Here is a 15668-nt window from a genome sequence, read left to right as displayed (position 1 = left end):
TTCACATGGAAGGAGATGGTACTTTTCTTGCAAATACAGAAATTACTGAGTATATTAATTTATGCTTTCCTGCCAAACCATTAAATAAGAGGTCACACAAGTATATATGCGTACAACTATTTATTTACTACAAAGTAATAATTATAATTTTAAAAAAGTTACCCATGGAGAACATGAACTATTAATAGACATAAATAGTTGTAGTTATGTTTACGTAGCAGATTGAATAGCCTTTTTTGATCTCATATTTTTGAAGTTAAGTGATGCACTTATCTCTTGCTGTAACTGGCTAGTGTAGCCAAACGTTCTGAGGTTAATAACTTCCTACGCTCCATCTGGCTTTATCTTGTACTTGTATAAGTACTCCAATCACATCTGTTTAGTAAAGATGATTACAGAAGAAGACAAAGATACCCTTTCCCTAACTACAAGGAGAAACTACATTTAAAAATGTGAAAAGAAACCAAAGAGGTGCGTCAAACCCTTAGTATATCCTATATTTAAAGAAAAACCCCATTCCACACAAACTGGGTGACACATGTATCTGAAGGGGTGTCAATTATTTCTAACAGATGCATAAATGTTCTGGAAAATGTCCAAATTAATGAGACCTGGATACATGAGCATTCTATATTTCAATTTTTAGTCCCTTAAATTCCAATGATTCTTTAACAGTGTCATTCACAGGACAGGATCAGATAGGGCATTGCATTCTTTATGTCCAGCTAACAAGTTATTCTTGAGTTCACTCCCAATGTTAGTTGTCTTATCATTGGCGAGGGATTTCATGTTTAAGTTACAATTTTAGTCTTAATTATTTTGGTTTCTCCGCCATTTCGCCACATTTAGTTTAACCACTGAATTCATGTTGCAGCCAGTTTTAAGTTCAGTTCTGAGCACACAACCCAAGCACGTTCTCTACAAAATATTTGGTAGGAACAGGAGACAGAGAGAGCTTTTAAGGATTTATACCATTTTGACTTCTTATTTTGTTCTGCTGTTTGTTTATCCATGGTTTTTGTGGGCTGCGTCCACCATTAGAGCTTTAAAACAACATTTTTTTCATTGAGAAATCTATACCATCAAAATTGAATAAAGGAACAATTTAAAATAAAAAAAGTGTTGCAACAGCCTGTAAATTGCAACATTTTAATTTAATTCAACATTAAGTTTATCAAGTTCTCTCTCTTCCAGTACTAAGCCCTGAGAGGGGGTTGAAGAAAATGGACCTTCATGTTAATCTTGCTCTGGAGGAGTGGACCATCTTCATTGGTGGTACATTGATCCAGCTTGCAGGGCCTTTTAAAAAGATCGTCCTTTGCCCACCTTGACCCCTTTTACCATCAATCTTTCCCATCAGCATCAGGCTTTCTAAATCATGATTTCTTATTATGCACCCAAGAAATTCCAACTGTCTCTTCCTGATCTTGATCAGCAGAGTTCTTTTGGTCTCAGATTTTACTAGCACCTCTTTGAAACAAATTAGAAATACACAAGAGACTAAGGATGTCTAAAAGTATTCATTTATTTTTACAGGTGTTAAAATGTTGCTGTTCATTTTCAGTTTGCGTTTCCAACTTAAGCTCTCAAACGATGCAAGATTCTTGAGTGTGCCTCCCCCATCTCCCTGACTTCGCACGTTGCCAACCTCGCTCTGCCCGGCTCTCTCTTTCCCGCCTCCAGTTTGAGCGGGGCGGCCCGCAAGGCTCGCCGGGAAGGGGGGCTCCGACCCGACCAATGGGAGCGCAGCCCCCGTTGGCTGCGTTGCTTGACAGCGCCGCTGCAACCAAGCCTGCTGGCCGCCTCCGGCCCCGCCCCCTGGCTGGGCGGGTCCAGGTAGGAGCGAAGGGGCGGGATCGCGGTGCCGGCTGAGGGAGGCGATTGGTCGGCACGGCCGTCGGTCAGGAATCTAGGGAAGGGGATTCTTCCGGCGTGGAGTTTGGTTGCGCGTCTGTCAATGAAGAGCCGCCGCCGCCGATGTTTTGTTGTCATTAACTGAGACGATTTTAACCCCTCCCCCCCCCCCCCCCCCCCGACCGAGAGATATTTTCACCGCAAGTGAAAAAAAAAAATCCAAATCGATGTGAAATTAAAGCGAGGAGAAAATGTCCAAGGAGTCCCGGAGCAGGCGGAGGGAATTTGCGCCGGCGTTTCTAGGCGGCGGCGACGGGCGTGAGAGGAGCGGGCAGCGGCAGCCCGGAGCCGGCGTCGAGCCCCGGGACAGGCCGGGGCCCAAAATGGGGCCTGCGGGCGATGAGCGGGAGCGTTCGGGCAGCGGCAGCTCGGGTTCCTCGTACGGGGGCAAAGGCAAGAGCCCGGCTGGGAGCGGCAATTCCAAGGTGCCTTTGTCGGTTTGTGCTGCTTCTCGGTTGCCGCCTTTGCGAGTCTTTTCTCTCTGCCTCGGATGCCGCTTGAATCAGTACAGCTGCTTGTCATTCATTCCCCATCTCTCCTGAAACCACCCATTCTTGGCAAACAAAAGGCATCCCCAGTCAAAGCGAAAGGCACAGAAACCCACCCAGTCCCCTGCCACCCGACACATAGAATCCGAGAAGGCTACGCTACCGAAGGAGGCCATTCAGCCCGTCGTGCCTGTTGCAGGCTCTAGGCACATAGGATTTAGGAGCATGGATAAGCCATTCAGCCCTACTAGCCTGCTCTGCTCCGCCATTCGATAAGATCATGACTGATCTGGTTGTGGTCTCGACTCCACTTTCCTGTCTGTCCCCCCCACTCCCATGGCCCTTGACTCCCTTGTCAAGAGGAATATAAGACTTATCTCAGCACACTACCTTGCACCATCATGTGTGTGTGTAGATTTGAGAGAATTCCACACCTTTGCCTGAGATTTCTAAGTTTCAGGAACTACATAACCTTGATTCGGATAATGATTCATTGATATGTGAATGTTGGGCAAAATAAATAATCTGGAAGGCCATTGCCACACTCCTTTTTAATACCTAATTATGCAAGTTCCTCGTTGTCAACTAACTGTCCAACTCCCTTTTAAAATTATTATGGTACTAGCTTTCACTACCTTGGCAACTAAATTCTTCCAGATCCAAAAAACTGTGGAAAAAAATTCATCTCCCTTTTGGTTCTGTTGCCAATGATTCTGAATCTATGACTTCTAGTTATTGACCTACTTTCTGGCAGTAATAATTATTTTCCACCACTATCAAAATCTTTTATTATCTTGAAAACATCTATTAGAGTCATTTCTTAATCTCTTCTGATCCATGAAAAACAGTTTTAACTTTTCCAACTTCCTGTAACTGAAGTTCCTCATTCCTGGTAACATCTTGATCAAACTCCTCTGCGTGCTTTCTAAGGCCTTTACATCTTTCCTGCAGTGTAGCGCCCAGAATTTTCTACAATACTCCAGCTAGGACCTAACCTAGTGATTTATAAAATTCTAGCATAATCTCTTTGCTTTTAAATTCTATTCCTCTGTTTATAAATCCAAGTAACCCTTGTCCTTTTTTTTAAACCATCAAGTTTGCATGATTGCAGATGATACAAAGATAGGTGGAGGGACAGGTAGTATTGAGGAGGCGGGGAGGCTGCAGAAGGATTTGGACAGGTTAGGAGAATGGGCAAAGAAGTGGCAGATGGAATACAACGTGGGGAAGTGAGAGGTCATGCACTTTGGTAGGAAGAAGAGGCATGGACTATTTTCTGAATGGGGAGAGAATTCAGAAATCTGGAGTGCATAGGGACTTGGGAGTCCTACTCCAGGATTCTCTTAAGGTTAACTTGCAGGTTGAGTCGGTAGTTAGGAAGGCAAATGCAATGTTGGCATTTATTTCGAGAGGACTAGAATATAAAAGCAGGGATGTGCTGCTGAGGCTTTATAAGGCTCTGGTTAGACCACATTTAGAATATTGTGAGCAATTTTGGGCCCTGTATCTCAGGAAGAATGTGCTGGCCCTGGAGAGGGTCCAGAAGAGGTTCACAAGAATAATCCCAGGAATGAAAGGCTTAACATATGAGGAACGTTTGAGGACTCTGGGTCTATACTCGATGGAGTTTAGAAGGATATGGGGGGATCTGATTGAAATTTACAGAATACTGAAAGGCCTGGATAGAGTGGACGTGGGGAAGATGTTTCCATTAGTAGGAGAGACTAGGACCCGAGGGCACAGCCTCAGAGTAAAGGGAAGACCTTTTAGAACAGAGATGAGGAGAAACTTCTTTAGCCAGAGAGTGGTGAATCTATGGAATTCATTGCCACAGAAGGCTGTGGAGGCCAGGTCATTGAGTGTATTTAAGACCGAGATAGATAGGTTCTTGATTGGTAAGGGGATCAAAGGCTACGGGGAGAAGGTGGGAGAATGGGGTTGAGAAACTTATGAGCTATGATTGAATGGCAGAGCAGACTCGATGGGCCGATTGGCCTAATTTCTGCTCCTATGTCTTATGGTCTGAGTTGCCCTGTCACCTTTATGGACATGTGCATCTTTCTGCTCATCTACACTTTTCAGAATTGTGCTACTTATAGAATTCTGTCTTTCCAGATGAGTCCTCCCAAAGTGCATTACATCACACATGTCCACATTGAGCTCTATGTGACATTGCTCACTTCACCACCTGTTTATGTCATATTGCCACCTTTAACTATCCTCATCAGTGACTACTCCTTTAACAAGTTTCATATCACCTGTAAACTTTTAATGCTATTCCCGACACCAGAGTCTTAAGTTGTTTATAAATATTGCAATGAGCAATGGAATGGAAACTGTGCCTTGGGGAACACTACAGCAAGCCACCCACCCTGAAAAATATCCATCCACCATCACCTCCCTCTGCTTCCTGTCATTTTCGCTTAATTCCACCTCTTAACAAGCCACCTGTGTGGCACTTTGCAATCAAATGCAGTTGTTGATTAACCAATGTCATCAATCACTTATCATTTAGCCCACAACAGACATAGACATTCAATGGAGAGCTTTGGGTATTAAAAAAAAGCATTTATACAGTGCCTTTTGCAACCTCAGGACATCCCAATGAAGCAGTCAACGAAGTACTTTTGAAGCATATCACTGTTACAATGTAGGAAATGCGACAGCCAATTTATGCACAGCAAGCTCCTACAAACAGCAGTAATGACCATATGATCTGTTTCATATCACATAGCGTAGGTCCAAAGTCACCTGTTCCTCTTGATGGGCACTTTGGTCAAATGACTGGTTTTCATGTTCCAGCCTTAATGGTGAAAATTGGCAGGCAATTCTGTGAGCAGCGTTATAGTCCTTGATATGTACACCACATCAGCATGGACTTGATTTTTTTTTTTAACCTCAAATGCTTCTGTAGCTCTGCTCCCCAAGACCCCTGCAGCCAACCCCAGACATTCATCTAATCTCCCATCCCCTCCCCTCTGCTGACACTTTCATTCTCCCATCCTTTTTCACCATATTGGTGCCAAAACCTTTAGCCATCATGCTTCAGCTCTCTGGATTTTTCTACAAACCCATCTTCTTTGTCTTCCTCATGTGAAAGTCCTATCAAAAGTTTTCTCTGTTGCTGTATGGTTTTGGATTTATCCCCATTCCCTTGTGAAGTGCTTTTTATCATTTTGCCAAGCCACTATGTATAAATGTAAGTTATTGTCCACGTAATTGGATTTACCAACAGTAATCATTGGATAGAGGTATGATATTTAATGGTTATGTTACCTGAGTAACCCTAATGCCTGGACTCTTAATCCAGAGAATGAGTGTTTCAATGTGTAAATTTTAACTCAGTTTAAAAAAAACTTGGAAATAAAATTCAGAGACTTGAGCACCATAACCTAAGCTGACAGTACAGTACTGAGGGAATTCTGCACTGTCAGGGGTGCCTACTTTTGGATGAGATGTTAAACGAGGCACCGTCTGCCCTCTCAGGTGGATGTAAAAAAATCCCGCAGCACTATTTCAAAGAAGAGCAGCGGGTTTCTCCCAGGTGTCTTGGCCAATATTTATCCCTCAATCAACATCACTAAAACAGATCATCTGGCCATTAACATATTGGCGTTTATGGGAGCTTGCTGTTCAAAAATTGGCTGCCATGTTTCCTATATGACAACAGTGGCTATGGTTCAAAAGTACTTAAATGGCTTGAAAGTGCTTTGGGGGTTCTGATATGAAAGGTGCTATATAAATGCAAATCTTTTGTTTATAACTTATCGATACATATACACTGATGAAAAAATGCTGCATTTTGGCCCTTTCAAAGCAAGTCTGAAACCATATGACAAAGTAGCAATATATAGTTGTTGATGCCAAAAGACTTTAATGAATAGGCTCATTCAGCATTTAAATTTTAAGAGCAGCATTTTATTACTTTGAAGCCACGTAACCAAGGCAGCACAATAGATGTTTCTATATTATGTTGAAAGACCTTGCAGATACGCAGCACCTTTTTTAACCTCGGCCAATCACCTTGCAGATACGCAGCACCTTTTTTAACCTCGGCCAATCACCTTGCAGATACGCAGCACCTTTTTTAACCTCGGCCAATAAAGTACTTTTAATTTATAGTCCATGTTGTAATGTAGCAATGATATAAATGAAGAAATGATCTGCATTCGTAGCGTTTGGCGAATATTGTTGGTAGGACACCAGAAAAACTTCCTCCTGTTCGAATATTATGGGTTTTTTTTAACTTGTCCCTGAGAGTGCAGATAGCGCCTAAATTTAACACCTCATCTGCAAGATGACACCTCTGGTATTGCAGCAGTCCCACAGTACTGCACTGAATTATTTGTTCAGATCTCTGGAGTGGGGCTTGAGCTATCAATCTCTGACTTGGAGGCTAGATTGATGACACTGAACCATGGCTGATACTTGTTAATTACTGAGGAAGTTCTAGAGGGGACAACTGGGGTACCCTTGGTGACTAGTGATTTTTGTCATTTATTATGACAGTTGCAACATTGCGCCAATAACCTCTTTAAGACATGGTAGTTCTGTAGTTCAGCGCCTTTAATATTTTCTTGGGGCATCCTTAATTGTGTACGAACTGAGTAGCCTGGTGGTGCTTACTGTCAAGATGCACAGGTTTAAAGGCGACTTATATGTGCTGTGTACCCAGTGCCAGTGGCAACATTGGCCCATGATAACATTCTTGTTTCTGGAAGTTGCGGGTTCAAGTCCCCCTTCAAAGATTTGAGCACAAATTTTAGGCTCTCACTTCAGTACAATACTGAGAGAGTGCTCTGGCATTGGCACCAAACACTGCCATCAGGTAGTGCACAGGAAAGATCCTGGCACTCTGTACCAAGTGCACTTCCGACTGCATAACGGTTTTGTTCTGTTTTCCACACCAACCACCCTTAAAAGAAAAAAAAGATTCTATTTCCATAGTGCCACATGACCCTGGAATGTTCCAAAATGCATTGCAGCTTTGATAGTGTAGTAACTGTTGTAACATAGGAGATATTGCAGCCAATTTGCACACAGCAAGCTCCCCACAAACAGTGGGACTGTTTTGGTGCAGTCTTTTGGCTGAGATATTAAAGATCTTGTGATATTATTTGCAGAAGAACGAGAGTTCTACCCCAGTCCTGATTAATTTTCATCCCTAAACCAACATCACTAAAACAAATTACCTGCACATTACCACTGTTTGTGGGAGCTTGCTATGTGCAAATTGGCTGCAATATTTCCTATGTTACAACAGTTACTACACTATCAAACCTGCAATGCATTTTGGGACGTCCCAGGGTGATGTGGCACTATGGAAATAAAATCTTTTTTTTTCTTTTAAGGGTGGTTGGTGTGGAAAACAGAACAAAAACGTTATGCAGTCGGAAATGCACTTGGTACAGAGTGCCAGGATCTTTCCTGTGCACTACCTGATGGCAGTGTTTGGTGCCAATGCCAGATGCCTCTTTAGCAGCACTGATATCCCTCAGTTTGATCACCGAATATATAAAAAAAAAACATTGCTTAGCAGTTGACTGGGCAAAAGGCTGCAGTGAAAAGCTTCAGATCCACAAATAATGGAGATCATAATAGAAAGGTGTGTCTCTGTAAGTTTTGTCCAAGAAGCCTCCTGAGCATATTAATGTCAGAATTTGTTCATTCATATCATTGACAATGTCCTGGGCTCTTTGTTTCACATCTTTCTTTCCACTGAGGTATTTGAAGCAGCGTTTGATTTGTTTGGGATTGATCTCTCGGGCTGTGTTTAAAAAAAACTGGTGCCAAAAGTAGAGCAAAACACAGAAGGTGGATAATCTCTGAGAAATGTGAAATCAAGAAGGTGACCTGGGCATTACAAAAGTTTGGCCACTAGATCCACAGTGACTGAAATTAACCAACAATGAGATAATAGAAGGCAGGAGTTGAGGTGGGTGAACGATTGGAAAACCAAAGACCCTGGAGAAGCAGATGGAGAATAATAAAGTGGCTGAATTCAGGTTCAGTTTAAGAAGAGGAGAAACTTGTCCAAGGAAACAAATATGGGAGAAACAGAAAAATCAGAGGGAAAGTATTTTTATGTTATTTTCTGTGAATGCTGGTGAGGTAAACTTAAAAGTAAAATTTTACATACTTGTGATAATGCTGAAACTTTGGATGCCCCCCATCCCTCTTGTCAATGCGTGCCTATGCGTGGACCTAATAATCTTTGGAAATTCTGAACCTCAGGTGGCCGAGGACATGTTCCTTAACCAGAGCTCTGATGAGTTAGTAATCACCAGGCCTATATGTTCTTTTGTGTGTAAAGTGGTACTGCCCCAATACTATCCTGTATACTGGAAAAATCAATTTAAAATCTTTGTCAGATGTTGGTGGACCAGCAGAAATTCTGCCTTGCTGTAGACTCCCCTTGAGCTCTGACCACATTTGGAGTCCAATATTGTTGCAGTATGGTGAATCCAGCAACTTGGTGGTGTTCTGAACGATAGGAAGGTTGTGAGTTGATGATAGAGCTCTTGTAAGTTCATTCTCCTTGATATTTTAATGGGGGGCAGGGGGAGGGGAGATGGTATCAGAAATTGCCCGAGAACTGAACCCTTCACTGCAGAATTGTACATTGCCTTCAGGAAATTCCATTGACAGTGTAGATTTCCAAAAATGTTTAGGAATCTTAGTTTTGACTCTGGGTTCAAGCTTATAATCTTGTTCTTGTAGACTATCAGACTCTGTTAAACAGCAGTCCTGTGATCATTTTATGTATTTGATTCATGCTGATCTCTTAACAATGCAGGGGGAAGCAGTTGACTTAACTTGGGTAGGCACACTAACCACTAATTAACCACTTGCCCACATAAATAGAAGAATGTCAAATTGGCTTGTGATAATCCTTGATAATATTAAGGGTAGTTTATACGGAAATATTACCGTCACTGAATGATTCCTGTAACCCATGGAGCAGTGCTGAAATAATTCCCCTCTATAGTGTCGAATATGCAGCTCCTGGTCACCAAATCTGCAGAGCAATTATAATCCTAAATGCACGCAGGGCTGAAGGTCAATTGTCTGTGTGCCTTTCCAGAAGAACTTCTGTTTGTGTCATTAGGACGAAGTAGACATAGTTGGGAAACTAAGCGGGGTGGAAAGGGGTCTATTTTTGTTCTCAGTCAGATGATCGTGTCATTAAGCACAGTATATTTTAGTAATGGTAGAGACAGAGTGTATCCTTTACTGTAGCTGATGACAGGACTGAAGTATGTCGGTGGAAGAGAATGCTGAAGAACCTACTTGTAGGCTCTACTTTTTTTCTGTATGTACCTTTTTGTCTATGAACTGGGAGGAACAAACACTCTCTTCTAAGAAGTTATTAGACAGTCATCAGCTCACAGCTTCACTTTGATGCAGATACCTCTTGGCCTCTCGCTACCGTCACTAAATGTTTGTAGTTTTATATTGATCCAGAATGAGAGTTGCAGTAACTTTACTGTTCTGGAAGATGGGTATGTTGTAACTCTTGAAGATGGGTATGTTATAACCCTTATTGCCTGAAGTAAAGAGGTTATCTGTTTGCTTGATATGGGACAGGTGACCAGGCCTACACTTAAAATAGTTTGAAATTACTGTAAAGAAACTAGTTTGATTGTAGTCTGGAGGCTTGAATGTGTTTGGGTTAGGATATATCACACAGGATCAGTGCCTTTTTAAAAACTTTCTGATTGCCTTTTTCTTTGTGTTGTGGTTCCTTTTTTTATTTATTCCCCCCCACCCCTCCCCTAACCCTCCAATTTCATTCCCTTCCCTCCTGCAGAGCCGTTTAGCAACTTCCCCAGCTAACCATTTTTTAAATGTGAGATTTGATGGACAGGAATGGGGAAGGCTGGGGCTGAAGGGGTAAAGTGCTGAGGCAGAAGAGAGAGGGGGGAAAAGGGGAGACGGCATGAGGGAGGAAAAGGGGAAATGCATGAGGGGGGAAAAGGGGAAATGCATGAGGGAGGAAAAGGGGAAATGCATGAGGGGGGAAAAGGGGAAATGGCATGAGGGGGGAAAAGGGGAAATGGCATGAGGGAGGAAAAGGGGAAATGGCATGAGGGAGGAAAAGGGGAAATGGCATGAGGGAGGAAAAGGGGAAATGGCATGAGGGAGGAAAAGGGGAAATGGCATGAGGGAGGAAAAGGGGAAATGGCATGAGGGAGGAAAAGGGGAAATGGCATGAGGGAGGAAAAGGGGAAATGGCATGAGGGAGGAAAAGGGGAAATGCATGAGGGGGGAAAAGGGGAGACGGCATTGGGGAGAAAGAGACATCATGAAGGGTGAGGTGGAGATGGCATTGGGGTGCATGACATATGGGGGGGAACAGCCTTGGGGGTGAGGATGGCATGGGAGGATTGGCAGGGAGCAGCATGGTCAGTTGGATGGCATGGAGGGGGAAATGGCATGAGAGGGTAGGCCAGGGAGGGGGAAAGTGGGATCGCCATGAGAGGGAGGGGAAGGGGAAATGGCATGCAAAAGCAAGGTATGTGGTGATGGCACAGGGGGGTGGAGGGCATGGGAGGGAGGGGGGTGGCATGGGCAGGAGGGAGAGGAAGAGGGGGTTTGGCATAGGAGGGAGGGAGGAACATCCTGGGGAGTGAGATGGAGATGGCATAGGAAGAAAGGGTGGGATGAAAGGAACGGAATGGGTATGGCATGCGAGGAATGGCATGGGATAGGAATTCAAAGAACTACTGTTGCAACAAAGATACTAATTTCTCCACAAATGTTTTGTGGACCTCTACTCATGTAGATATATATTCAATGAATATTTTTGTGTCCCTAGGGGAGGGAAGCTGCTTCTATGCATGTGCTATTATATAGAGACATAGGTGAACAGCTCAGATTGGGCAGCTATCGGTCTTTCTCTTCCTGTCTCTCTCTGTCGATCCGTTTCACGCTTTTCTCATTCTCTCTCTTATGCATTCCCATATTCAATTGTAGTCTCATTCTCTCTCATTTCTCTCCTTTAGTTCATTTTCTTTCTCGTGTCTCATTGTTCTTACTCCTCCCTTTGGTCTTGCTGTGTCCTCACTTCCTCCCTCCCTCCTCATAATTTTTCCCCCATCTCCTTCTCTCTCCCTTCTCCCCTCGCGCACACGCCACCTCCCCAGATTGCGTGCACACTGCGCGATATACCAACAGTATGTTAAAGGATAGTTGCGCGCTCGCTCTTCCTTCTTGGGGTGTGGGTGTCGCTGGCAAGGCCAACATTTGTTGCCCATCCCAAATTGCCCTTGAGAAGGTGATGGTGAGCAGCCTTCTTGTACCGCTGCAGTCCATCTGGTCCAAGTACACCTACAGTGCCGTAAGGGAGGGAATTCCAAGGATTTTGATCCAGCAACAGTGAAGGAACAACAATGTAGTTGCAATTCAGAATGGTATGTAGCTTAGAGGAGAAGTTGCAGGTGGTGCTCCCGTCATCTGCTGCCCTTGTCCTTCTAGGTGGCGGAGATCACGGCTTTGGAAGGTGCTGTAGAAGGAGCCTTGGTGAGCTGCTGCAATGCATCTCGTATATTGTACACACTGCTGCCACTGTGTGTCAGTGATAGAGGGAGTGATTGTTTAAGTTGGTGGAAAGGATACCGATCAAGCAGACTGCTTTGTCCTGGATGGTGCTGAGCTTCTTGAGCATTGTTGGAGCTGCATTCATCCAAGCAAATAAAGAGAATTCCATCACACTCCTGACCTTGAGCCTTATAGATGGTGGATTGGTGAGTCAGGAGGTGAGTTACTCACCTCAGAATTTCCAGCCTCTGACCTGCTCTTGTAGCCACAGTATTGCTGGTCCAGTTCAGTTTCTACTCAGTGGTAACCACAGGATGTTGATAGTGGTGGATTCAGTGATGGTAATGCAATTGAATGTCAAGGAGAGGTGATTAGATTTCTCTTGTTGGCGATGGTCATTGCCTGGCACTTAATACTTGCCACTTATCAGATCAAGCCTGCACATTGTCCACTTCTTACTGCATATGGAGTTGCGAACGTTGCTGCACATTGTGCAATCATCAGCGAACATCCCCACTTCTGACCTTATGATGGAGGGAATGTCATTGATGAAGCAACTGAAAATAGTTGGGCCTCGGCCACTACCCTGAGGAACTTCTGCAGTGATTTCCTGGGGCTGAGATGATCAGCTTCCAACAACCATAGCCATCTTCCTTTGTGCTAGGTATGACTCCAACCAGTGGAGAGTTTTCCCCCTAAGTCCCATTAATTTCAATTTTTCCAAGGCTCCTTGATGCCATGCTTGGTCAAATGCTGCCTTATGTCAAAGGCAGTCACTCTCAACTTGTCTTTTGAATTCAGCTCTTTTCCCCATTTTAGAAATAAGGCTCTAACGAGGTCAGGAGCCGAGTGGCCTGGCCTGGCAGAACCCAGACTGAGCATCAGTGAGCAGGTTACTGCTGTGTAAGTGCCATTTGATAACACTGTTGACGACACTTTCCATCACTTTGCTGATGATTGAGAGGAGGCTGATGGAATGGTAATTGGCCAGTTTGGATTTGGCATGTTTTTTATGAGCAAGACATACCCGGGCAATTTTCCACTGTTGGGGGTTGATGCCAGTGTTGTAGCTGTACTACAACTTGGGTAGGGGTGCAGCTAGTTCTGGAGCACAAGTCTTCAGTACTATTGCTGGGATGTTGTCAGGGCCCATAGCCTTTGCTGTGTCCAGCGCCTTCAGCCTTTCCTTGATATCATGTGGAGTAAATCGAATTAGCTGAAGATTGACACCTGTGATGCTGGGAACCTCGGGAGGAACTCAAGATGATCCTCCACTTGCTACTTCTAGCTGAAGATAATTGCCTTTTACACTGACCTGCATGGTTCCTTCATCAGTGAAGATGGGGCTATTTGTGCCGCCTCCTCTTCTTCCTGATAGTTGTTTAATTGTCCACCATCATTCATGACTGGATGTGGCAGCACTGCAAAACTTTGATCTGACCTGTAGGTTGTGGGATTGCTTAGCTCTGTCTACTGCACGCTGCTGCTGCTGTTTGTAAGTAATCCTGTATTGTAGCCTCATTAGGTTGACATCTAATTTTTCGGTATTATGGAAAGGATGCAGGCTTTGATTTGTGGCAGACTTGGTCTGCCTTTTTGCTACAAGAATGAGTGAAGTGTTGGATATACCATGAGTTATCGTCATTATCTTGAACCTTACACCACACAAGAGCAAGAGAGGATTCTTCGAAGTCACTTTTAATCTGGTCACTGAGAAGTAAAAGTACACACTACCCAGGATGAGCTGGCAACCTGTTTAATTTTTCCCTGCCTGCTCCACTGGCGAAGAAACCTGCCTCTGGGAAGGTAACTAGATATATAGTTGAAAAGGAAACAATTTCAGGGTTGTGGGCAAAGAACAGGAAGTGGGACTAATTGGATAGTTATTTCAAAGAGCTGGCACAGGCACGGGAGACTGGAAGCCTCCTTTTGTGCTGTATGACTCCATGATTCCCTTATGGACCTTATTAAAAACATTCCTTGTATAATTACCTAAACTTTTCTGTGTAGGGCCTGCATGCAAATACTGACACTTCTGTACTTCCATACAAGTTAAAGCAGTCACACTTTCAGTAAAAGATCTTGACAGTTTCTGGAACATTCGAGGACCATTTATTCTACTTTATTTTCTAGGAATCTGATTCACTGGCCAGGCTTCATTTAATGTCTGCTCCTAGTTGCTCTGAAAACGTGGTAGTGCGCCTTCTTTCTGAAGCACTTTCTTGGCCATTTCATAGATTTTTGAGGCTAACCATACAGTGTAGGACTGATGTCACATGTAGCGTCGACTGAGTAGAGAACCAGGTTCCTTTCGCTAAAGTGCATTAGTAGACCAAATATTTTTTTTTTGCGATGATCTGGTTGCTTCCATGATTATTTTTATTCTGGTGCTAGCTGACAAGCCCCAAGTTAATTGAATTCAGCTCATGACTTCTGGGTTGCCAATCTGGGATCATGATCATTATTACGACTGCATTAGATTTCAGTGCACAGTTTTTCATAGAAGAGCTCCCTTTACAAAATTATTATCGCAAGTTTTCTCTTTAAAATAACAGTGTAAATTACAGGAACATTTTTATATACCATGTATATTTTTTAACATTCTAAAATTCTCATGTTTGCATATTCTTTTTTTCTCCTTTTTATTATTTACTTTTATAATGGAAACTACTTATGTAAGACTTGTTGGGCTACACCATTATCACTGGCAGATTAATATTACAGATTGACTTATTTTTTAATTATTCATTCTTGGGATATAGACATGGCTGGCCAGGCAAGCATTTCTTGCACATTCCTAAGTGCACGCAAGAAGGTGCTGGTGAACCACCACCGTGAGCCACTGCAGTCCGTCATAGCGGTTTTTGTTACTGTTAAGTGGCTTGCTGGCCATTTAAGAGGGTGATGTAATTCAATTAATTACATAAAGCTGTAATAAGAAAACAGTACCAGCAATGACCACGTGACTGCTGGATTGTTGCAAAAACACACCTGGTTCACTAATGCCCTTTCAGGGAAGGAAGTCTGCAGTTCTTAACCGGCCTGGCCTAATACATGACTCCAAACCCACAGAGTTGTAGTTGACGATTAACTGTATTCTGGAATAACATAGCAAGTCCTTCAGTTGTCAAAAAGGCAGCTCACCACCACCTCCTCAGCGGCAATTAGGGATGGGCAATAAATGCTGACCTTGCTACTGACTCCTACATCCCAAGGATGAATTTAAATAAAGGTTCTAGCTTTAATTTTCCCAACTCCACCTGATTTTTATTGATTTAGTTGATCTCAACTCTCATTGGGCACAAAACAATTACTTTGTGCCACGTAAGAAAATGTTATCCACTAGGGCCTCCACTCTCAATTACATACTCTTTAGTAATAAAAACAAAAAACTGCTGATGCTGGAAATCCAAAACAAAAACAGAATTACCTGGAAAAACTCAGCAGGTCTGGCAGCATCGGCGGAGAAGAATAAAGTTGACGTTTCGAGTCCTCATGACATGAGGACTCGAAACGTCAACTTTATTCTTCTCCGCCGATGCTGCCAGACCTGCTGAGTTTTTCCAGGTAATTCTGTTTTTGTTTTTTGACATACTCTTTAGTGATTGCCTATCTTTCAAACTGCATGTGAGCATGTCAGGCAGGAACAGGATCAGGCTGGGCTGTGGTATTCCTCATGGTAGATAGCTTTCTGCTTTCGTAGAAAGAAAGAGCCTGGAATTTATG

At 43.3% G+C, this 15668-nt stretch overlaps 1 protein-coding gene across 3 annotated transcripts in view; it reads left to right on the top strand.

Moving 5' to 3' along the window:
• Positions 1 to 1918: 1918 nt before the first annotated feature.
• Positions 1919 to 15668, top strand: part of scaper (S-phase cyclin A-associated protein in the ER) — a 291693-nt gene continuing 277943 nt past the window's right edge. For 2 of the 3 annotated variants that reach the window (XM_078532315.1, XM_078532313.1), the window contains exon 1: positions 2037 to 2339. In XM_078532315.1, coding sequence (XP_078388441.1) covers positions 2106 to 2339 — 234 coding nt within the window. In that variant the 5' untranslated portion in view covers positions 2037 to 2105. Of the gene's footprint in view, positions 2340 to 15668 lie in introns of all 3 variants that reach the window. The other variant, XM_078532314.1, reaches the window with a different exon arrangement.

The sequence above is a fragment of the Cetorhinus maximus genome, chromosome 30 (assembly GCF_964194155.1).
Source record: "Cetorhinus maximus chromosome 30, sCetMax3.hap1.1, whole genome shotgun sequence".
NCBI classification, from domain to species: domain Eukaryota; kingdom Metazoa; phylum Chordata; class Chondrichthyes; order Lamniformes; family Cetorhinidae; genus Cetorhinus; species Cetorhinus maximus.
Note: the sequence above shows the minus strand (reverse complement) of the source record. Positions and strands in the feature narration are given on the sequence as shown.